General features: G+C 38.9%; 1 protein-coding gene across 1 annotated transcript; it reads left to right on the forward strand.

Moving 5' to 3' along the window:
• Window positions 1-9,914: 9,914 nt before the first annotated feature.
• Window positions 9,915-12,850, forward strand: RGS1 (regulator of G-protein signaling 1). Its single transcript, XM_009697397.1, has 5 exons — window positions 9,915-10,018; window positions 10,402-10,485; window positions 11,116-11,177; window positions 11,766-11,929; window positions 12,665-12,850. The coding sequence occupies exons 1-5, from the start codon at window positions 9,915-9,917 to the stop codon at window positions 12,848-12,850; spliced, it is 600 nt and encodes a 199-aa protein (XP_009695699.1).
• The last annotated feature ends 11,821 nt before the right edge of the window (window positions 12,851-24,671 follow it).

Raw genomic sequence — 24,671 nt, forward strand, 5'->3', positions numbered from 1 at the left:
TAGTTTTGACCACTGGTGGGGAACTGGTGGGACATGGTAGTTACTTTGTGTTTTAATAATGACACGTATTAGGAAAATCCATTCTGAGGACGTGACAACTCTTCTTTTGAGCAAAGATTATATTCAGTACTCACATCAGCCAAGGTCTGCAGGCTTCCAGATAGATAATTAATGAGGAACTGTACAGTGGCTTTGAATGACAAGGGCCCATCTTTCTGTGTCCTGTAATTTAGAGCTGAATTAGAGTCATTTCCCACACACTTTAGAGAGGAGATAGATACTTAGGCACTCAAAGAGGCAGATACACATTTTAGTAAAACTATGCACACCTACATAAACTCTGTTCCTATCTCTGCAAGGAGAAAGTATGTGAAGGATTAGGCTGTTCTTAATCAAAGTCATGCACCAAAGACTTTGCTAAGCATTCAGACTGGCATTCTGAATGATGCATGCCTGAAAACAGGTGCCAAGCACAGGCACTGGTAATGTGGGTGAATACAGTCAGGAATGCTTGTCTCGTCAAACATAAAACCACTTGTTTGTTACAAATAACTCATTTTAACTAAAAAGTATATGATCAAAGAGGAGTTCAGTTTTCAAAGAAACATAGTAGACTTGCATTGTAATAATGCCTTTGCCCACATTCTTCACAGGAATGATAGGCTAACCACTGGTAGCTGGATTTCCCCAAATGCACAGAGGTGCCAGCAGTTCACAAGTAGCAGCCTCCCTAGTAAAAACATTTCATGGAATCATAAAATGGTTTGGGTTGGGGGGACCTTTAAAGGTCATCTAGTCCAACCCTCTGCAATGAACATCTTCAACTTGATCAGGTTGCTCAGAGCTCCGTCCAGCCTCATTGAATGTTTCCAGGGAGGGGCATCTACCACCTCTCTGGGCAACCTGTTCCAGTGTTTCATCACCCTCGTCGTGGAAAATTTCCTCCTTATATCTAGTCTCAATCTACCCTCTTTTAGTTTAAAGCTATTGCCCCTTGTCCTGTAAAAAGTCCCTCCCCAGCTTTCTTGTAGGTCCCTTTAGGTACTGGAAGGCTGCTACAAGGTCTCCCCAGAGCCTTCTCTTCTCCAGGCTGAACCCCAACTCTCTCAGCCTGTCCTCACTTACAGGCTTCTTCCTCATTAAACTAAACTGACACTAATCACCCTGCTAGCAAGTCAAAACTCTTCCTCAAACTAAATTAGAACTCCCTAGCATTTTCATTGTCTAGGGTTAGCTTTATCTTCCTGAAGCATCTGGAGACTCTAGAAATCCTCAGATCCCTCTCCTTCTCTTCATTTCATCTTCCTCCTTTCCAGTGCTTCCTTTGCAGCTCCCATGCATGCAGCAGCAACTATTTAAATACTAGTAGCATATCAGCTCTTTCCCAGTCAGCCCAAGTTCTGCAGGGATGAGTGTGGAAACTCACACGGCACTGTCGCAGCTTTTGTTTCACTGTGCCATCATCATCAGGACTGGCTTTGCCTTAGGGGTTGTATGGATCAAGGGAGGCAGAATGGCTGGCAGGAAAGGGATTCTTCTTGAGCATCAGGGAAATCAAAGATTCAGTTGTACTATCAGGATATGTCAGGTGCAAGTCATAATGGAAGGGCAGGGATATAGACTAATAGGATGGATAGGGTCGGTCCCTGTGGTGGTACAGCTTGTAAAGTGCCAAGTTCCCCCATAAAAGAACAATTATGATACGTATGAAGAAATTTGTGTCTTTCTGTTGCACACATTCTAATAAATACCTGATAATTCAAAGTAGACAGCAGGTGAGATTCAAAGTAAATGACAGGAAATGGAACTAAACTCTCTTCCTTCCCTGGTTCATCACAAGTAGAGCGGGTTCTAAGAGAACATTACAGAAAACATCTACCTTTTGAATCTTTATATATTTAAATTGAGACTATGTAGCTATCTTCAGTTTTCCCATTTCTTGAAGTAACCTTCTGCTACTTCACCTATATACTAGGAAGTATTTTCAGAGGAAGATGGAGGAGGAAATGGTAATTTGAGTGATGCACTTTTGGTGTGTAGTTCTCATTCAAAAAAGTCAAGTTGGAAACCTGTATTAATTTCTACAATTACCATTCTTTCCTAAGCAGGACTCTTCTGACTGACTTAGAGTTCTATAATGTGGCTTTCATTAGTTATAGATAGGATCTCAGGATAAACCAGATTGGAAAGGAACTGAGGAGGTTTCTAGTTCAACCTTCTGCTCTAAGCAGGATCAGCTATGAGCTTAGACCAGGTTGCTCAGGGTTTTTTCCAGTCTGGTCTGGAAAATCTTCAAGGATGGAGATGGCCGAACCCCTGGGGCAGCCTGCTCAACTGCCCTTACGAGGGAAAAAAGATTTTCTGTATATCCATGAACTGCTCTTGTGCCAACTTGCACCCATCGTCTCTCATCCTCCTACCACATACTGTTGTGAGAGCCTGCTTTCATCTTCTTGATAGCCCCCCATAAGGATGCTTTCCAATAGCATCCCCACACACCTGGACATATCTAAATTCCTCTTTTGTAGCCTGTCCATTCTTCCACCCCCTGTACGCTGCTTTTTTGAGTCTGAGCTCTGTCATGAGTTCCCTGCTCAGCCAAGATAGTCTCCTGATACATCTACTTGTTTTCCTGAGCGTCAGGACAGACCTTTCTTGTGCCTGGAGTAGCTTCCAGTAACAAGGCAATCTTTAGATGAACCTGTCCCTGTGAGGATTTTTTTGGTCAAAGTGAAAGTTGTAGCTGAGCCTGCACTGATGTGATAATTCAGCTAGGAAATTTATAACACCAAGCATAGAATAGACACTTGAAACTGTTTGCAATTATACAGAAAAGTCTTTATCAGCATAACTCCACTTAACACTCTGGTAACATTTTTCCTGTTTACAAGTGCCTAAAAACATTTTCAAAATGAAAACGAAGAGTTTTAGCTTGCTGTCTGTTCAATCAAACCGTTAGTTATTTTAAAATTGAAGGACACAGAATTTTACCATCTAGTAGAACAGTAAGAGAGAAAAAGCATCCGATTTTCCCCCATTAAGATTCAGGTGAAACTGAAGCCTGCAAATTTCAAAAGCTAAACTTGTATTGTGCTCACACATCACATTTCCATGTTGGCAGTGAAAACATTCAGCAAACTCTGCTTCACACCCCGCTACCTCAGGCCTTGTTCTCACATTTTTTTTGCTTAATAACACACAAGAAACAAGGCACTGGATCAGTGCATCAGTGTGCAACTGCATAAAAATGTGAGTAAGTAATCAGAAATGTGTGCATTTCCCAGATGGTGCATGATGAACACATTTCCTGAGCTACCAAACATCAGACACAGGAAGCACCACCAGCAGCACCCAAAAGTCACTGTAATGCATTTTTTTCTCTCTCTTTTTTTTTAATCCAGGTGTCAGTCGGTATGGCTGAGAACCAAAAGTCCCCTGATTTCACAGAAATAAAACAGTTAATTTATTTCAGATGGAAAGTCCCAGAATGAAAAAGGGTCTGATTTCTGATAAACTGTATAACCTTATTACAATCTAATTAAGAAATGAGCATAAGAAGAAGGAGAGTTACTGGGTATGCGTGTCTCAGAGTGAAATGTGCTTCAGTATGATGAGGAAATATACGTATAATTCCTTGCACTGACTCTATAGTATAAACACCATTGGTAATGCTAACAACATTTATCACAAAATATCGTTAATATTCTTCTGTAAAGATAAATCACAAAAAATTGAAAAGATGATATATAAGAAAATAGTAACTGTAAGAACAACCTACATTCAGCACTGTTTTTTATTGGACACTTCCAATAGCTAATGGTGACTTACAACAGCCACGTGAAGTAGCCAGAGAAGTTAGTAACATGACTGAAGTCACACAAGCCGGGAGCTCAGTGCCCATGGGAACATTTAGAGGTTGAGACAGATAAAGGAAAAACCTGTCGTAATCTCTTTACAGAGCTAGTAGCCATAGCAGAATGGATGCAGGGAACAGACTATGTTTTAATCTCCATATGATTCATAAAAACAGGGAATCCTTCAATTACATGCTCTCCACAGTGATTTCAAGAGCTTCTGCCATGTCTCCCCTTCACTGTTATGGTAAAAAACCTCCACAAGGTCCTCTACAGAAGCTAGGGGAACCCCTAAAAAAAACCCCTAAAAGTATTCTGCAGATACTTCAGAAGTAGACAGGGCAATTTTGGACACAACTGGCAGTTTGCAGGAGTGTTTCTGTGAAGCCATTTTATACTGAGGAAGTGAAAGAGCTAAAACAGAATTTGGGAAACCTCTGGTCACTTGTCCTCCAGAGTCAAGTCTCTGGATCTGTTCACACCCGAGCTGAAACACTGAGCTAAGTATGTCCTTAACTCATTTTATGTTGCCCACAGAACAAGTCCAACAAGACTTTTTTCAAGTGTAAGATCATTAACCAATGTTTAACTTGAGGTATTCCTTGCTCTAAGTTGGCATTAGACTTCAGATATTTTTCAAATATAAAAGTCCTCTTGTATTTTGAGAGGTCTGATGCCATTCAGCCCTGGTTATGGCTTACTAGTTGCAAAAATAAAACTACCATTGAATTAATTAGGAATAAAAGCTAACATCAGGAACATCTGAAAGTTCAAACCAAAGAAATATCTCTCAAAAAAGCCGAATTCTCAATGGAATCAGTCCAACACCAAGAATGAGACCACTAAAACCAGTGTAAGATTTTAATCTCAGTGGTTTCAGGATTTCTTTCCAGAAAACATTTGCTTGTAGCAGAAATTAGACCTAAAAGAAAATTCATAATGGATACCATCACACTGTTACGGACCAACTACATGATATTAGAGAAAATTCTAATGCTGCAAAATATTATCCCTGCAGCCAAAAAGCATCCCCCTCCCCCCCTTTTTTTTTTTTCTAAAATGAATACTGTTTCCTCTCACATAGAAACTAGTTTCTATTTCCTTTAAGTGCCTCTTTTGCTTGAGAGATGGATTATCAGTAGTTTGTCTCTTTAGGTCATGTAAAAGGCAGAAGCATTTCAAAGAAATCACTTGTTTTCATAGTTAAGTTAAAGCTCAACTGCGCAACCAGCAAGTGGATATTCTGAAATGGGGCAGCATCGCTTCACTGGGCACTCGAGCTCAGCCCTCCAGCCCAGCACAGATTTGGCCAGCTAACTCCAGAGAAGTGGATGATGAACAGCAAGAGTACAGTAAAGCTAAAGACTGGCCATACATGGAAGATAACAGTTTGCTTAAGCCAAAACATAACATTCAGAAACAAAACTGGGCTGAAATAGAGAGTGAATGAGGGTAAGGCCAGTCAAGATTGACCAAAAAGAAACCTAAAAGCAGAAGTCAGAAGAAGAAGCTGGAAACCCTTTACACCAGCAAGTGCGACTTAGAGAGTTCATGGGACTTTTTATCCTCTTTGCTTTAACCAAACTTGTCCAGTGTTGTAATCTTGGAATTTCTGTCACATTTTTTCTCTCTTGCACTCTACGAAGTGGTCACCGGAAAGAATGGAAAACAATGCATGGAAACAAGTCGAATACTAGCAAGTATTTGCAAATTTCTTCTGTACACATTAAGAAGTTAGATGAATTACTCATCACAAACCTAAAAGAGATCTGAAAAACAGTAAAAAGCAGCTGGTGATAGGCAGTTGTGCTACCGCAAAAAATGCTCCTCTGTCCTTTTATTGGACAGAGTCAAATGAAGTGATACCAACCTTAGGACAAAGAGAGTTCTGTATCAAGTGATGGGGTTATTCTAACAAGCCCTAAAACTGTAAGGCTCAAAATATACTTTTTTGCAATTTCCTGTAATAATAATAATAATAGAAAAAGAGACTAATTATTAAACAAGAATGTATTTCAAGCAGCAATTAGCCACCCTGCTCTGCATGAAATAGAGCAAAGTATTGTATAGGTTGATTAAGATGGTGGGAGATGAAAGAGAGAGGTCTGTTACCAACCATCTCAATGAAACTGAAAAAAACTCAGCAAATTAGGAGAACAGAAGTTATGTGAAAAGTTTTCTACTGGGTCAGGACATAACTGTTCCTCATGGTATCACGATAAATACCACCAGAGCCTGGACTACACTTCTGTCTACAGGAAACAAGGATAGTGAACCTGAATATGGATGAATGCATAAGGTTTTGAAGTATTATATTTTTAAAGTTATGTTAAGAATAAGTACCACTTTTGACACTACAAATGTCAAGTCAAGGTATTCAGAACAATAGAATCATGCAAGCTGGAGGGGACCAACATCTAGTCCATCTGTGGGATCTAGTCCAACTCCTGCTCAAAGCAGCATCCTCTACAATAACCACATTCATAGTTAGCAATTTAAACAATTTAGGAAATTCCATGCAGGTGTTTTCCTGGTTTCCTGTGGTCTACAGAAGCAGAACATAACTCAAGTAACAAAAAATTCCTGTCAGCCCTATTAATCTTATAGTTTCTCTTTTTCCTCTCACTTTAAAGGTACACATACCTAAGTTTCGTAGATATTTTTCCACATTCTTGAAATCAGGTAACTCGTGTTGGGCTCAACAAATAAAATGTTAAAGATGAGTAGGCTTACATAGAAAAGAGTGAATCAGAGTCAGTAAAACACTCCATCAAGAGAAAAAAGGATGTCTTGAAGATCAGAGTTACTCAGAGGAAGAAAGTAATTGTCCATGGTGGAAAAAAAATATGAAATGTGAATAATAATCAAACTCCCATGTTGAGATATCTGCTACTGAATGCAGTAGGCTATGGCTTTGCAGAGTTTGAGCAAGGCTTACAGGAGAAAGTGAGGATATTGTTGCTTTACATTGCCTTTATACCTCCTACAACCCTAAGCTAGAAGTTTAGGTGCCACACTTCTTCCTAGATACACATTGTTCATCCCTTCTCCAAATCAGATACTCATAACTTCCAGTGTTTCTACTTTGACCAATCTTACATTAATCTTTACACAAGCTGACAAATAGACCTGGCTTAGAGTGAACCAGAGAGGCAGCATTGATTTTCTTTGCACAGGGACAAAGAGAAGCAGTAGTACTCCAGAGACTGGGGCTTACTGATTTGGGAAGACTGGAGAGGACTATCAGATGACAGTTAGGGGGTCAGGACATAACATTAGTATATGAAGAGCATTATAAATTCAGAATATGAGAACAGCAGAACATAAGGACAACAGCTAATGCCAGGTGGTCTGCTTGGTATCCAAAAGTTTTTCCTCCTTTACAGTGCAGTAGTCCACCTATTCCTCCTTCCCTTTTGACTGCCTTCAGTAGCACCAGGATCCTAAAAGCAAAAGCTACTACCTACCTCAGAGCCCAGTGCTGTAGTGTCTTCCAAGGAGCTACATACAATCTTTCTACAAACAGGCATTTTTCTTGAATGTACTTTACCTCCCACCTATTCCAAACTTCCTCCAAGCTGGAGCAAATACAGCCAAAAAAATAATATCTCCTGCATTTATTTCTATCTGTGTCTGTTACCATCAAAATATTCTTGAGTGCATTCAGTGCAACATTATCAAGAAAAGTAATATCATCTGCTATTGATCTCCCCAAAAGAACATCAAAAGTAGAATAGGCTGTACAGAGATGAAGCTGGAAAAGACTTCAGACTCACTTAACTTTGTCGGATATAAGCCAAAGTAATTAATGCAATGTGCCAGAAACAAGCTTGTGGCCTCTGCAGAGGCCTCATTTCAGAATCCATTAGGATAGCGAGGCCAAAGCTCACAGTGAAATGGATTTATTTAACCCTCCAAACTACACTGTTATCTCATACTAACATCTCCTCTACCAAATGAAGTACCTGGAAAACAATTCAAATATTGTGTGACAGTAGCATTGCCTTGGTGAAAGTGACAATACTACTCTTTATTTACTCAGGAGAACATTCATTGCAAGAAGGTGGAGTACAAAGTCCATGCAGTAGCATATGACAATCCCTTTCTAGAGGAAGGTCTGAAGCAACACCTGTGATGTGCATTGGTATGTTTAAGAAATCCCAAAGGTAAAGACGGTAACTTCATTTTAAATGGAGAACAGACATTCCTTGTCTGGTAAACAAACTGTCAACAGTCCTGCATTGATAATAGGCACAAACAAGCAAACCATCCTTTTCTTCTGGGGAGCAACTCTATGTAGTCCCTCTTAGACTCACGAAGACTAACTGGTGGCTTACTTACACCTGCTTGTAATTATAAGTTCAAGACATTGCCCCCCTTTTAGCCTGAGGCTACAAAGTACAGAGAGATGTGGTAGGGAATAGGGATTTTCCCTTGATGTAACTTTTGTGTATTGCCTTTTTCTGTTTTATTGCACCCTTCTGAGAAGAGTTTGGATGCACCATCTCTATAACCCTCCCAGTAATTCACTGAGGACAGCTACTAACTGAAGAAACACAATGAGATACTGAGGGGGCTGAATGTCAAAAAAATTGCATGCTAGGTATGAAAACAAATATAGTACTGATAACATCTCTTCCTTCCTTTTTAGTCTTGTTTGGGGGGTTAAGAGCAGTTAGCAAATACCTCTGCCTTTCAAAGGTCAGTGTTTACTTGATAGCATGGAGATAAAAGTTTCCTGCAGTACAACCTGTGCATACATAGGTCGTCACCGCTAATATTCAGAGGATCAATAGCCTCCTGTGGTTAAAACCACCCTGTGCACAACATCTGTCCTTGCATGTACGCCTGTCTGCAGGCAGCTATCAGTCTCCCCGAGTCCTTTGTATCACAGTCCACTATGAAACTGCAGATATGTGAGCAAGTTCTCAGTTACCATGATCATATGCAGCCCTGTATGAATCATTCATGAGCTACTTATAAGTAATCAAAGTTGTATGCATTATTTAATAAAACCAAAATCTTTGAAACTTCCTAGAAAAAAAATCTACAACAACAAGCAAGCAGAATCTGGGATGCCCAAGAACCAGATTAAGTAATTAAACCTCTAAATCATCAATTTGGACAGATAAATAGAGGGTAACAATTAATTCTTCATCTTGCTTTGTATCCACGGTGTCTTCTTTGCAGTGGAACTCAAGTATGTACAAAGAATGCACACCTCCCTCAAACACATTATAATGTTCACATTGTCTTTACAAATAACAGCTCTTTAACTTTAATCAATCTTTATACATGCCAAATAACTTAAAATTATGCAGGCAATATAGCAGTGTGCTTCCAAATAATGAGACTTGGAAAAATTAAACCAAATTAAATAAGTTCTTCCTGCTTCAAAATCCTTTCCTATGAAAATCACTTTTAAATATTTTCACAGCACATATGTCTAAACAAATCAGATGCCTCTCTCTAACACAGTAGTCTAGTTTGAAGAGCAACTGGTGACTTGCAAATAGCTTGTTGCATATGGAACCTTAATACTGGCATATCTGAAAGTACTTTTTTATAATATTCCATTGAGCCCATCTAATGAATTGTAAAGTGTGAAATTTCAGAACATGGGCATGTAGCATGTGAATTTTGTCAAGATAAAACTACAGTGTTTGCAGCCCATTTGATAAAACCAAGAAGTGCTTCTGACTTGAAAGTACCAATCAAAAAGGGACACAATTCAAAGTTCTAGAGGGGATTTTTTTTTTTTTGGTAACACAGACATACACAGACACACAAAACAAACCCAAAGTAATTCAGTCTCATCCGGTTTAACCTCAACCACGAGACACCGCTGTCTGTTTTCTTTCTCAAAAGACTCACGTCACCGTGCACTGAAAAAAGGGAACTTCCACAGTTTGTGGTGAGGATACATGATAAACAGATCTGTTCACACCAACTAGGAGGGCTGTCTGCGTCAATAAAAGGTGGTAGCGGAGTCAATGAACTGACATTTGGTGCTTGGAGGATTATCGTTGCAAGAGTTGCTGCACATTGAAGTTCAGTAAAATGCCAGGATTTTTTTTTCTTCACAACAACATGAGTGAATTAAATGGAAAAGAAGACTGCAAGCTGGCAGAAGGCAAAATCCATAAGAAAAAGCAAAAGGCTTTGTAAGTACATAACACCTTAGTATAAACTCTAATGTATTAGAAGTGAAAATAATACTGGAATCTTGGAGATTAAGAATTAGCACCATGTTTCAGGCTAAATGACTGCAAAGCCTGCTCAAAGCCCAGGACTACAGCATCATTAAAAATGGCTTGAGCTGATGCATGCTAAAAAATTTATTACCTTAAGTAATTAGGAGTAGATTCTGGATACACTGGGAGCCTCTTACTCCTTTCAAAAAAATTGCTTGGATATGTAACTTCCCAGACTTCAGTCATAGGATGGACCTGTCTGCCTCTGTTTAAAAATTTTAAGAAATTTAAGTAGAATTGAAATGCAACTGTAATTTTAATGGATTACAAAAATGTCTGTTCATTGGTTTCAGTGGTGCAGATCTCAAAAATTATTTGAAGTGCATGGTACCGCATATCGAATCTGGGATCAAGACTTCTAACTCCAGAAATGTCATGTAAGTACTGAGATACACTAACTTATAACAAAATATAACTACAGCTAGATTACTATATAGCAAACTATTTTATTTCTAAACTACTTCTAGAACAACAAATGTTATAATAATGCCTAGAATTTCCAAAATACAAAAGAGGTGAACATTAGGAAGCAGAAACTAGTCATGGATTTAAGGATTTATTTGTTAGTGATGTGATATGTTTGCATCAAACAATGAGAGAGAAAACACCTCAGTTAAATCTATTTTCCTCAGAGGAACACTGTATCCATTCTCTAAAAATATACAAGAAATGATGCTTCACACTTAAGTAAAGAGCAGGGTTATCACCATTCTTATTTCAGGATAATAGAAACAGAAGTACTGATACTGTAACTATGACCAAATAATTTTGTAAAAGCTTATCTTCCTGCGAACAGAATTCAGGATAACATCATAGTTCCTTGTTTTTCCATCTTTCTCCATGTGGGTCCAGGGTCTCAGATTATGAAAAAGCCATAAGTTTAATAAATACCTGGTACATATTCCTAGACTAGAATAATAAATTATAAAATTTGTCTCCTTTAAACATGCAAACAAAGCCACACGGTTTCTTGCCTAAAGTATTTTCTTTTTTTCTTGTCATCTTAGGCTTTCTGCAGAGGAAGTAATACAGTGGTCCCAGTCTTTGGAAAAGCTCTTGGCCAGCCAAAGTAAGTCTGTTACTTCAGCATGACTTCAGTTTTTTCTGAGGACAAAATTTCATCTAATTTCAAACAGACAAAGCTGTAGCATTCTGCAAACACTGCCAGAGAATGGCCAGTTGCATTTTCAGTTATTTACAGCTCCAGTGTAACAGGGCTACCGTTACAGCTTTGCTTCAAAGTTTGGGGTTTTTTTTCCTTCCATTTCCTACTCCCAGTATAGCAAATAAACCCCAAATAGTTCAAATTCAGTGCTTTTTTTTTTTTTAATCAGTCTTCTATCCTTGCATAACACATCAGTTTAATTTGAAATTTTCTCTCCACTTGTACCCTAAGACAATCCATTTAGGGAGGACTAGAATCCATTGATGTATTTTGGTACCCAGGGTCTAGATTTAAAAACACTGAACATAACACTAGGAAGACTCCCATCACCCTTAACATTAGAGTATCTGTAGTATGTTGAAGAAGGGAAGAACAGTGTATTTTGGCAAGATTTTATAACAGAGATTTCAATCCAACTCCTGCTATTTATTTTTATCCTCCCTGGTCACAAATATCGTGCTATAAGTGATGATGTATTTGTGTTGGCTTTAGGTGGTCAAGGTGTCTTCCGGGAGTTCCTCAAGTCAGAGTTCAGTGAGGAAAACATTGAGTTCTGGTTGGCTTGTGAGGATTACAAGAAAACCAAGTCCGATCACTTACATGGCAAAGCAGAGAGGATTTATGAGGAGTTTGTTCAGGCAGATGCTATTAAACAGGTATGTACAAAGTTAATCTGTGTAGTTTTACAGTACAAGGATTCTGGAAAGTCAGAAGATAGAAGTGTAGCTTCACTGAGATGCTCATACATTCATTCAGTTACGTAGGAAGAAGGCACAGATGCATGTTTGTGTAAGTGTACTCGCATCATTACTGTCTTCAGCCATGAGATTATCAGATCTCACAAGTAGAGTCACGCAATACAGGCCAGGACTTGGGAGCACCACTAGCAGAAGCTCAGCGGGGGCACCAGCAGCACAGCGCATGATGGTGCTCTCCAAGTCAGCCCAGTTTGAATTACTGCTGGTGTTTGGAGTCAGATACTTAGAGAGCACTTTGCCAGTGGGAGAGCAGTGGAATATTTCTTGTCTTTTAAAATATGTGGACATTCTGGAGAATTAAAAGTTGTGTATGTTGATCATATTTCAAACTGGAGACTCTCATTCTACACAAGATTTCTCCTATTGTTTTAATTGGAGGTTGTTCCTCTACTTACTCCACTGTGGAGTTGTATTACTTCTGACTCCATAAGAAACTGCATTTCTATAGTGAGTAGCAATTTTTGTGCATAACTGGGATATAAGTGTTAAAATTCCCTCATATTGCAGTTCTGATATTGAACTATCACACTGAGTTCTAAGGCTGCAAATTTGTTTGTTGACAAAACAAAGTGATAGATATGGAAAGAGAGTACAGTTTTAAGATATCAATGGCATTTGTTTTTCACTTTCCAGATCAATATTGACTATCAGATGAGAGAAGCAACAGCCAAAAGGGCTCAAGACCCAACTCATACAAGTTTTGATGAAGCCCAGAAAACTGTGTACATCCTCATGGAAAGGGATTCATACCCCAGATTTTTGAAATCCAAAGCCTACCTGAACCTTTTGAACCAGCTGCAAACCAGCACTTCAAAATGAAGTGTTCAAGGAAGTGAAGAGCCAAGCAGACTCTGTCAAATATCCTGTGGAGAGATCCTTCAGGGTGGTTGGATCTCAGCAAGCAGAATCCCCGCCTTGGGAGGAGGGGTACGAGGGAGATGCAAACAGCTCCACAGCCAAGAGAACGTAGGATAAAAGCTGGCAAGACTGTTACAAGGGTGAGAGCAGCACAGGGATAAAATCCTCTCCTCCCATATGCCATGGAGTCAAGACAGGATATGGATACTATTTATTGTTTGAACTATGCTGTGAACATTGAACCAAGTCTTAGATCCCAAAGATCTGCTGATTATTAGGAAGTGCAAGCTAGCAAGCTGAGTGTTGGGAAAAGATAATCAAGTTCAGAAGAAAACCAGGGATGACTGACAACTTTGTGCATAAGAAGAAAATGCCCAGACAAGACTGATTAATGGTGGTTTTTTTTTTTAGTATGTAAAGTGTTAATAGGGTGAGTGCAGCTCCATGATGCTATTGTGCTATGTAAATATATTATAAATTAACATGTCTTAAAACTGACATATTTTAAATTATATAAGAATTATATAAGCTGTACTTTTACTAAGTTTGTATTCAACAGGCAGGTATGTAGCATCTTTTCTGTTTAATTTATTGCAAAATAATAAGCAACTCTTCAAACCTACTTAAAAATAAAGTTTTATGGTCATTTTACATCTTATTTTAAGTTATCTTTCCATCATAATTACTGAAATATTGAAACACATGGTTCCCTTCTATCTCACTATGCCACAACTTCCCATCTCCTTATCCAAACATTAATTTTCCCCACACCAACTTTTCTCTTTTTTTTTTTTTTTAAAAACCCATTTTACACAACCATAATCTTAGTTATCTGAAGTAGGTGATCCTGACCTACATAGACCCATCCTCACAGCCCCCAAAAAGAAAACAAAACAAACAAAGAGAGAAGCAGGTCCAAATTTCCTTCCTATTTTTCATACTCCCCCAGCTACGAGCACCCAAGTCAAATCTCAAATATAGGAAACATTTAATCACTGACCCCGCAGCAGTTCAATCCACTTTGATACTGATGATGTGTAGAGCACAGCAGATCACCCATGCTTACTTACGTAGAGAGGCAGTAACTGGTGAGACTCACTACCAGTCACGTCCCTTGTGATATTAGTACTACTCAACCTAATCTTGGCAAGATCCAGACTCTAATTTACAAGGCCAATACAAGCATCAAAGGTCATTTAATTTCACTTCAAATATTGGATAAAATTTACTCTAAAATATGCAATGTTATGAGTAGCCTATACCACAGTAGGTAATAATGAGAACTAAAGTAAAAGAAGACAAGTTCAATTATGCTTGAACTATGTAACTACAAACACAAGCACTAGCAAATCTGAAGTGTTTAAGACTTTGTGACATTAGAGTTCATAATGAAAGTAAATCGAGGCATGCCCTGGTCTTAATGAGTTACCATCATGAGACATAGCTATCACATGGGTAGCGATACAAGATTTTATCTCACCCTTGCAGATTTTCCGTTTTCCAAAATAGCATGAGCTTAGTCAGGCACACTCCGTTATTCCGTACCAAATGGAGAAGCTGTAAGCCCACAGACATCATGTCACAGGGACAGCAGACTGTGTTGATGCTGTCACCCTTTGGGGACCTTGGGACTTCCAGAGGAGAGCAAAATCTTCAGCCTTACAAGCAAAACTCTGCTCGAAGGAACACAGCTCAGTGGCAGTTGCTGCCAGCTTCCATCATCACCTACTGTTATAGCTGGAAGCCACTACAAATCACATCTTCCTACTTTCAAGGCCAGCAAACACAGAACAAAAGAATCTGGTCTTGCAGGATTATTTTCTTTTTTTTAAATATGTATACCTCAGGGAGCCTATGACTGCAAAACCTGAATGCTCCTGAAACAATGTAAACCAGTCTCCAGATGGCACACTCTTACATAAATCAGTTTTCCAGAATCAGTGGGGATAAATCTAATTCCTGTGAAGTAGACATAACAGCTATGCCTCCTGCACAAGCAACATCCTCATGTTTGTTCTGACAGAGTTAACATGGACCAAATGTCACTGTTTGCATAGCTTCAACCTCACAGAAGACAAGAGAACTATGAAATATCAGCTGCCCTCTAAACAGACACTGCCTTCAAATAACTTCTTTTGACTGTAAATCCCTTAAATTAGTATGGGCTCAGCCTTCATTTACTCTCCGTGCAGTTTCACAGTTTTGCCATGATTTAGCTAAACACCTGTATGAAATTTCTGACTAAAATAATATTTCACAGTATGGCTAGTTAGGATTCTTTTTTTTTTTTAATGGTTTATTGCCGACGGAGAAGACTGCTCATCAGAAGTGATTTAATCTACTGTTGGGTAGACTACTGGGTGGGGTAATGGGTGGATATGTATTTCCAACTCAACACAGGTCTCAGAGGTGGGTATAATGAAAAGGCGGCAGACACCAGAGTCATGCCATGGTTTTGGGTGGTGCAGCTGCCACTGCTCACTTCAAGAGATGGCCAACATTGCCGCCCATACCCACTGCTTTGTGAGTTTGCATCAGGCAGAGCAAATCTTTTTGCTAAAGACCGAGTGCACAGTCTGCACAGGCATTCACAGATCCTGCCTGGCACCCGGTGCCCTGACCTCCTGCAAAGGGTCCCCCCTGACAGGAAAGGGTGAGAAAGTGACACCATAACATGCTGGTTAGACCTCTAAAAATAAGCTAAACCTATCCATAGAAAAGACTAACACAGTTTCAGGAAGCCCACCAACCACTTAATTACACAGTGTTAGTACAGACCTGGATATCTGAGGAGGGAAGAAGGGACTTCGCACAATTTTCCACAAGTATCTCTCCCTGGTTCGTGATTTGGTACAGTGTGAGAACAGAAAGGTTTGTGGTTGTTGGTTTATTTTTTCCCCAAAAGAAACTATTCTGCTCCTTACAACCCAATCTCTGTACATTTCTTTCACCTTATTTGCAGTAGGAACCTGAAAACAACTACAAAGGTCAATTGCCCAGGTTGTTAATTCCAGAGATATTCCAGCCCACTCCAGTGTCCCTGGCAACATGACCATGTTTCACCAAGCAATAAACAGCGTAGCAGAAATTCAGAGCTGTCTCTGGGTCACTGTCATAAGCTTAGTATTTTATATCTGTTGCTACAGCAGGGTTATACAAAGCTGGTTGTTTAAACAAGGTCCAAGAGATATGGAAGTATCTTATGGTAATTTATAGTGCCATCTATACTAATCTACTTTATAAAAGGAAGAAGCCATAAGTAATAGTTCAACAATACTGTAAAAATTTTCACTTGTACTAAGACACTTACCAATATTTACATGCTTTAAAATAGTCCAGATATAGGTATTTTTATTATTTCTTCAAAATCTCTTTTTCAAATAGTACCCAATGCTTATTTTGCAGAGAATTCTTTTTTGAAATATCGCCTAAATGGAGGTTCTCTGGACTCAGAAAAACAGCAGAACATACAGATCAAAGGGATTAAGGACTCAGTATTTCCTGTGACCCTTGGTTCATTTACAAGGTCTATGCACCATATCAAGTTCATTCGTGATTTCCTACTCATCTCCTCCCACCACCCATGCACACAAATAGGCTCAGTATTGCAGATTGGTTTCACAGCTGTGGGTTGTGCCCTGCCCAGCATGGCAGACTCTTCCAAAACGGGACATGTTACACATCAGATACAGAAAGCGTGCCTCCCCGGACACTTCCCATACTCAAAGGAGAAACTTGTGAACACAAGCTCTATTTATTATCTTGTAAATAAATTAGTAGACAGTTGGAGGAAATGGTCCTTTTTCAACATATGCTAGACTGACTTAATTAGCAGGTAACTGCTAAAACTTTCCAGAACAATCAGGTTCTGACTGTGATCCAGCAGCACTTATTAAAATATTTAATATGTATGTCAAACAGCTTTTTTTTTTTTTTAAACTAGATTTAGCTTTCCCTTTTTGGAAAAAATATACCATAATAGAATGGAAATTTGCTGTTCCATTCATGGTCTCTAAGAAAAACAGTTGAATCAGATTAACCATCAGCCATAGATCGGCCATCAGCCACGGATCGGTATAGGAAAACAGGATGCAGTACATGGAGAAGCTTTAAGATTTGACAGTAGTGACTCAGACTTTTCTTTAAGTGTTCTAGCTTACCCCTGAAGGAAACATTTCCATTGTTTGTCAGTGTTTCAGTATTACAAAAAAAAAATATCATTGTACCATCTTCAGGTATACTTTTGAAGTGAATTATCTTCTCCCTGTTGCAGAGAGAAGTTTTCTTCATAGTAGGACTCAAGAGTCCACCAGACCTGAATGTGAATTTAGAAGACTAACTTTAACCTCTCCAATTTGGAAAACATTTTCTAAATGTATTCCCTGAAATACATATTTTTAATATTATCCCAAACAGAACTAAAAACATGGTATAACATAGTATCATTCTCTCCCATATATTGAAAAGGCCATCCATGGAAGCCTGTTAGTAGAGACATCTTACCGTTATGCACAGTGAAGCAGGAAGGAAATTAAAGCTGAGATGGTGATGAATAGTACAAATTCATCACCTTAGACCTTGAAGTGCCACCCGTCCCTGCCCACACTCTGAAGTAACAGGCTTTCCCGAAGTCATCTCCTTTACAGTTGTGAAATGAATTTGAAAAGCAAAAATAGATGACAACAGGTGGAAAAATTAGATGTTCTCATCTTCTATTCAGAGACGTGGGTTGATTGTGTCAGACAGTGTAATGTCTATAAGTGAAGCTTTTTGAAATTAAATCTTTAGTTATTAAACATGGGCAGAAATTGCAGAACAAGTTCTTGCTTAATATTCATTAGATGATTTAAATTTGTCTTGGATGCTCAGAAACAAAGTCAGAGAGGAGTTAATGTTATCCCCTGGCTTGCTTTGGATAAATACAACTTCAAAGGTTTTAGTCACAAAAAGGAGATTTACATCAACCAAGAGCTGATGTGCTTATTTTGGAAATAAACTCATTTCCCCTCATTTCTCAAAACAGCCCCAGAAAGTACTCTCTTGAAAGACCTCAAAGATGATCAACATTTAAATTCTACTGAGCACTTCCCTTCAATTTCTTCAAATAGCCTAGGCACCACACAGCCTTAAAGCACTTACCTAAACTAGTTCAGTGACCAGCTTTCACATGGTCCCTTTCACTAATAAAATTAAAAATAGCTTGAGTGAAAAATGAAATGCAGAAATATAAACCTTTCAGTATCACTCTAGACTTGTGTGCACAGAGAACATAGCAGATTAGCAATGCTTCTCTTCAAAGTTTGCAATACAGCCAAAGTACTAAAGTGACAGTACGACTGCCTACAAATTTGACATCACTTGAGTCACAAGAGGTTTCGGGGGGTTTTTTAAAGTTACTATGGTTGGAGGGTTTCTGCTGTTAGAGGACAACCTTTAAAAATAAAACAAACACTCTTGGCATAATAGTAATAACTTAGTAACGCATGAATTTCATACCACTTGTGGAAAAAGTCTGTGCTATATTTACTGTAGTAAGCGGTTTATCAACCATGAAGGTCAAGAAGCCAGCTTCAGAGATAGAGAAGGGACTTGCTATTGAACAGAATTTGACCAGCCACAAGTTTGAGCAAGAAAGCCTACTTGTTCATGCCAGTCTGAGGAAACAGTGAACACACTCGGGATGTTTAAACAAAGCCCAAAGTCCAAGCAGGAACTGTTCATGTGCTGGAACAAACATCTGGAGGATAGGGGGCCCTGGAGTAACATGGTCAAATAGTCTGACAAACTTGGACCAAATTGTAATCAATGATTTTACACTAAACAAACAACTGCAGGATGGAGAACTGGCATTTTCATAATGAGTACACTTGCAGGAAGTGTACGTAAGTAAGTACCCTTGTTTACTGCCGAGCTTTTGTGTAAGTGTGTATGCAGATAGCTAAGGGCACACAGTGCTTTGTATCCACAGTACCCACCACTCTGAAGCCTGATTGAATGGGAGGGTTGAAAGTTCATGTGAAAACTAGTCCAAGCTTCCAGTCACATGATTTCCTTTTCTACTTCGATCGTTGCAGAGTATCAGGCACACACAATGACATCACAGCTTTTAGGAAGAAAAAGGGAAGAGAAAGGTCATAGTGTACAACGGAGGTAAGGTTTTCAGAAGTGCCATCTAGACTTCAGTCTGTTTTCACTCAGCAGACGATTGTTAATAGAATTTGTAGAGACCACTTACAATGTAAGATTTGTCCAACCTTATTGATAAAACCTAGCGCCATGACTATATAAACTACTCAAATTCTTGAAGTCAGTGACTACTAGCAGGCCATGCCTACTTCTATGCAGAAACAGAAACCACTTCATCTGTATAGCTGCAATCAGTTTCTTGGTTGTTGTAGCCTACAGTGCGGAGCTGAACCTGTGAACCCTGTTGCCCCGTGAGCGGATCTTTGAGGTTAGGTTCAGCACACTGAACCTAACTTTTCTAGAGGCTATTTTCAATTATATAGCAAGAAAGTTCTCAACAGAACCTGTTCAAAAGCCACCAAGCAAGACGCAACCACAGAAACAGGACTGTCTGCCGGAAACATCATTGGCTGTACTAAGTGAAAAATAAGAATGTTGATCATTACTTCTATGCTATGCCCACTCAGACATCAATGAGGATGAGTAGCACCTACATCAGACTATCCACTTTGTGGTCTCCCCAGGGTTAACAAAGGCCTCTTAATATTTTACTGCTTTTCCTGTGCTTGGCCCTAGATCTCTAGGCACATCATCAGTGTTCCTATTTAACATACCCTTTTAAGACACTACGTCATGAATGTGAGTACCAGGCAAGCCCCAGCAAGGAGTGTTCCTACATTCATGACTGCCAGTGTGTGGGTGTACTGCAGGAGAAAGGGTAGCAATCTGCTAGCAAGGGAGTACGTGGGTAGGTGGAAAGAATGGGTACAACACAGACTGAGACGGAGAGTACTTCCACGTTCACTAGTGCGAAACAAATGTAGGTGGATGAGATGTTTATTTAGCAGTAAAGCATTAAAATAGAAACACAAATAGGAAAGAATGAATATAAGGGCAAGAGAAAAAAAAATAAAGAGAATGCATGAACAGAAAAGGAAATACAAGACTATGAGCAATAACCCATGTGGGAGCATTATCCTCAATAAGAAAAAATTGTTGCAATCAAGATGGTCAGCATATATTGTCTAAACTAGCTGGCAATTGACAGCTAATCCCTAGAAATAGAACAGGCCGGAACAACTGACAAATTCAGTAGCTCTTATATGATACAGCCATTTTATCAGTTTTGATACTCTGGCTTTTCAATTTTCCTCATCATTTCGCTTAACTGCTGAATGAACCAAGCAATAATTGATTCCTACATAGCACATGCCCTCATGCAACTAAAGTTGTTCTGCCCCCATACACGTGGCAACACACGGAATTCAAAGGAACAAGGTCGTATCAGAAGCCGTGTCAACCAGCCTCTTCAACGTATGTCTCAGTTACCTGCTCGTCTCAGTGTCTCACCTATCAGGGCAAGGAGCCTCTTTCAGCTCAGATGAGACTATTCATTACAATGAAACTGCAGAGAGTTTCCCCAGAGCCTGCACCCACATCCACCCTCACGAGACCACAGTTTGAACTGATGAATACAGAAGTTATACCTTCTCCTTCAGGGTGATACGAGATGACATCTAGTGGAATATCTATGTAATGAGAGGAAGTGTATGATTCAGGTTCAATCACATAATTTTTCAGTGAAGCAGCATACCTGGTTAATGACTAAACCTTCACTCCTACGTGCTTTAAATAGTCTGGAAAGGGTATCAAGCTATGAAAGAACGGTAGAGGAAAGCATCTGACTCGGAGAAGCAATCTGTAAAATCATATTTGCAACAAGTGTGATGAAATAGCAACAAGCTTGAATGGTAGCAGTCCCATTGCAAGTAAGAAGACAGAGCCCTCACAGTGGCTGGGAGGCACAGTGATGGCAGGCAGGAACATATCCATAGCCCTTCAGGGTCCCTCAGTCTTTGAGGGCTCCCCAGCCAGCCAGATTCTCTGGTTTTATGGTTCCTCTGCACTGATCGAAGGACAGATTTGCCAGCAAGTCAACCACCCAATGCTAAGGTACTCAGGGAATCCTAAGTGCCTGTAGATACCTATTAAATTTCAAATGGTGCTTTAGAGCATGGTCAAGGATACAACAAAACTGCAGGCAGGAAATAAGCAACAAATCCTGCCTTAAATATCCTCCCACTGTACAAGTCAAGAGGAGCTTTGGAGAAGTATTTTCTTCAGCTTAATACTAAAAACAAACTTATGGGAAAAAAACTCAAAACGAGTTTATTTCCATTTTAAGCAATATTACAGTATTTTTCAACATCTGTAACATGTAAAAGAAAATATTTGAACACAAATACACTAGTTACTGATCCTCAGTCACTGCACAATTCAAATTTACAGAGATGATCTCATATACTTTGTCCTGATAATGAACATCAGTTGATGATAGAATAAAGCCCTAAATAGTTAATTATCATTCATTTTAATACTAAGATATTAGATGAGTTATCTTTTAATGACAATAAAAATTATTGCAAATATAAGAGATACTTAAGCTTTTGCAAAAGAACTTGCATATATACATATGTATACACAGAAGGTTTTTACAAAATATATGTATAACAAATAGTTAATACTGCTTAAATACTGGTTCAAATCACTAGTGGAGACTATCAACATAATTGGGATTTGCATTATGCAACTTTTCCAGAGTCATATTTATTCATATGGTGCTTTTTATTATTATTTAAGTAGTTCTACAAGTAAGGTTCTTCATAGCCATTTTTAGCTTGTCAAGTTCAGGCCAAAGTTACTTCCCTCAGATGCTTTTAGTATATAACTGCCTGTATGTGCAAGCGTTAGAAGTATTATTTTTCAGGAGGCACATGAGAAAGTTGGATCGTCTCACTGTTGTGATTATTCAAATAATCAACTCAAGTTATTCGATATCAACACAGATATTTGCCCCTGCCTATTCCTATTATAGAAATGGAACAAAACACTCCAAAAACACATGTGAAGGAATGAAGAATACAAAATAAGATTTAATGAAATAGCAATCCATAGAAAATAGATTGCATTGTGGTATTTGTCCCTCCCTTTCCACAAGGGCAGGCCAGGTCCCATGGAGAGTTCCCTACAGGCAGGCTCTTATGCTGGCCCTGCTCAGACACCAGGTTCTGCTGTAGGTGTGCACACCACACACGTTTCCTCCCTGGCAGAATCACTACTGTTAGAAAAGCCATGTACACCCTTCTACACTAGGCCAATATACCAGTAGGGCGAGCTGCAATAAAATAAATGAGTCTACTGTATTATTGTAGGCTCACACTTCAATTTAAGTTCAAATACTACACAGTTCATGCTTTGCCTAGGAGGTATTGAAAGAGAAAAAGAAAGATGAGTCAAAATAGAGAGATAAGATTGAAAGAAATGTTGCACACTGCACACAGTTGGGTTGTCAGATGGAGCGGGGAGAAGAACCAACCTCTCCCTCCTGACACAGTCAGTCTGGGCCTTGTAGACACTGGCAAATCCCCAAAAATCACAACTTCCAAATACCCCCAGAATGGACACAAAGCCCTCTAAAGAGATTCCCCACCCCCCACTGTGACTAATTTACAACGAGTTGAGCTTGTGCTTACTCCCAAACTATCACTACAAACAAGTCTACCACTGGCATGAACAGAGCAACTTCAGTGCTATTGCACTGCATGGCTGCTTTGAAACACTTGACTAGAGAAGCATAAGTGAAACGTAGATAACTTGAGTCTCAATTTAAAATGAGACCATAACCTGGGCAACAGCTATAAGAAAAATGACAGAGGACCTCACAGAAGTTTAAAGAAAGTTCACTCAAGTGGTATGCAATACCAAATCGACCAGTTAGAAGCACATAAAAGTCTCACACTAATGGGTCAGAGCAGAAAATAAAGGCTCTCCCATGGCAATCCAAAGTACTTCATAATGCTGCCTGTAAGAAGATGAAACTTGATTTTAGTGCAAGGGTACTTTTGCCTTTCATCTCATTTCAACATGGACTTTAGAGAACTTTGATAAAAGAATGGAAAATTAGTCACAAAACTTGAACAATACATGCAAGATTTCAATGAAGTAAAACACAGCTTCATTTCATTACAGCTGATCAGCAGAGATGTCAAGATAATTTCAGAGCAAACAACCTCTATCAGTGGTGCAGAGTCCAACTGAACTTTTTCCTCACAGAAACCACAGCCGCTGTTTGCCTATGGTATGTATAAGAAAAGAGTCAGGCACTAACACAAGCAGCATAGACACAGCCAAAGGATAGTAACATCTTCTACACTAAAAGAAAATAACAAAGAAAAAAAAAAGTCAAGGAATTTGGAAAATCATCCCTACAAATGCAACTACTAAATGAAACATTTTAACCAAGGGAAACTATCCAAGAAGAATTTCTGTAAGTATGAGGTTTTGTACTTTGATATATTAACAGGAAAGTATAGCATCAGCATGGCAACACCTCTTTTTCTCTTGGCATGTAAAGTTATCTCAGCATAGGAAAGGCATTCATTTTAGAAATGTTTCTGATGTATGAACAACTTTATGTCCATTTATATATGAATATTTTGTGTAACACTCAGTACAAACTAAGCTGAGTGACACTACAGAAGGCAGTTAATTAGAACTTTTCTACGGTGGTGTCTCTCTGAATGCTCTGCTGAAACCTACGCTGTATGCTAAAACCTGTGACATTAGGTAGTTTACAGATTCACTAGCACAGCATAAGGGTGCTGAAAAAAAATCAAAACATATGTGGTAGTTTGAAAAATAAAGAGATCTTGTTCTTTAGTATACCAAAGCAGTTTTCCTGATATTTTTCCACTACAAAATATAACAACAGTTAAATAGTCATTTCCAGATCAGTATTGCTTATATCTTTTACAGTCATGAATAACTTCAGGACTTAGACTCATTTATTGTCAGACAGGCAATTCCTTCTCTGAAACTGCTGTAACCATGTCACTTTCTTTTTGATTACAAGACCTGCAGGAAGAACAGATCCTACATGTTAAAGAACTTGTGGCCTTGTTGCAATACAATGAGCAAACAAAAATGATACCACATGTTATTTATGTGTATCAGGTGAAAACAGCTCCCATGATCCCAACCTAGTTAGCTGAACACTGCAAAGCTATAGAAGATAGGACACTAATATAGGTAAATTCACTAGCTGCTCTTGTGAAGATTAGTAAATTCAAAACTGACAAAAATTGCTTGTAGTTGTAGTTGTAGTTTTGTGTACTATTCCTGTCTTATTTTAGGACTAAAGACCGTTTCCAGCAGAAACAAGCAACATTAGACTAATGAAGGATAGACTGTGTTTCAGTGGAGAGAAGACATTCCAAAGAAGCACTGAAAGAGATAAAATCAGCATACTCTGTTCCTCAGTCTCTTAGATGTTTCTAATATAAAAAGAAGATAGAAGCACAAAGCCCTGGATGTATGCTTGACAAATGTGCGTACTCCGCAAGCCCTGGGGAACAATATTTGCTTAAAGCCTCTAACTCAGATTAAAATGGTTCCTCAGAACAATAACATTTCCTTATAGAAATGTGACTTCATGCAGCAATCACCTGAAGAAAAGAAATTATGGATCAGCACTTTGAATGTAGATGGAAGTAGCTGAACTAGATTACTTAATCATAGAATGGTTTGGTTGGAAGGG

Source organism: Cariama cristata, unplaced genomic scaffold (assembly GCF_000690535.1).
Source record: "Cariama cristata isolate BGI_N322 unplaced genomic scaffold, ASM69053v1 scaffold13513, whole genome shotgun sequence".
Lineage (NCBI taxonomy): Eukaryota > Metazoa > Chordata > Aves > Cariamiformes > Cariamidae > Cariama > Cariama cristata.

Excerpts from the sequence above, each read along its gene's own strand:
- RGS1 (XM_009697397.1), top strand. The coding sequence starts at position 9,915 with ATGCCAGGATTTTTTTTTCTTCACAACAACATGAGTGAATTAAATGGA. Across the intron at positions 10,019-10,401 it reads AAGAAAAAGCAAAAGGCTTT|TGGTGCAGATCTCAAAAATT; the intron begins GTAAGTACATAA and ends CATTGGTTTCAG. Across the intron at positions 10,486-11,115 it reads TCTAACTCCAGAAATGTCAT|GCTTTCTGCAGAGGAAGTAA; the intron begins GTAAGTACTGAG and ends TTGTCATCTTAG.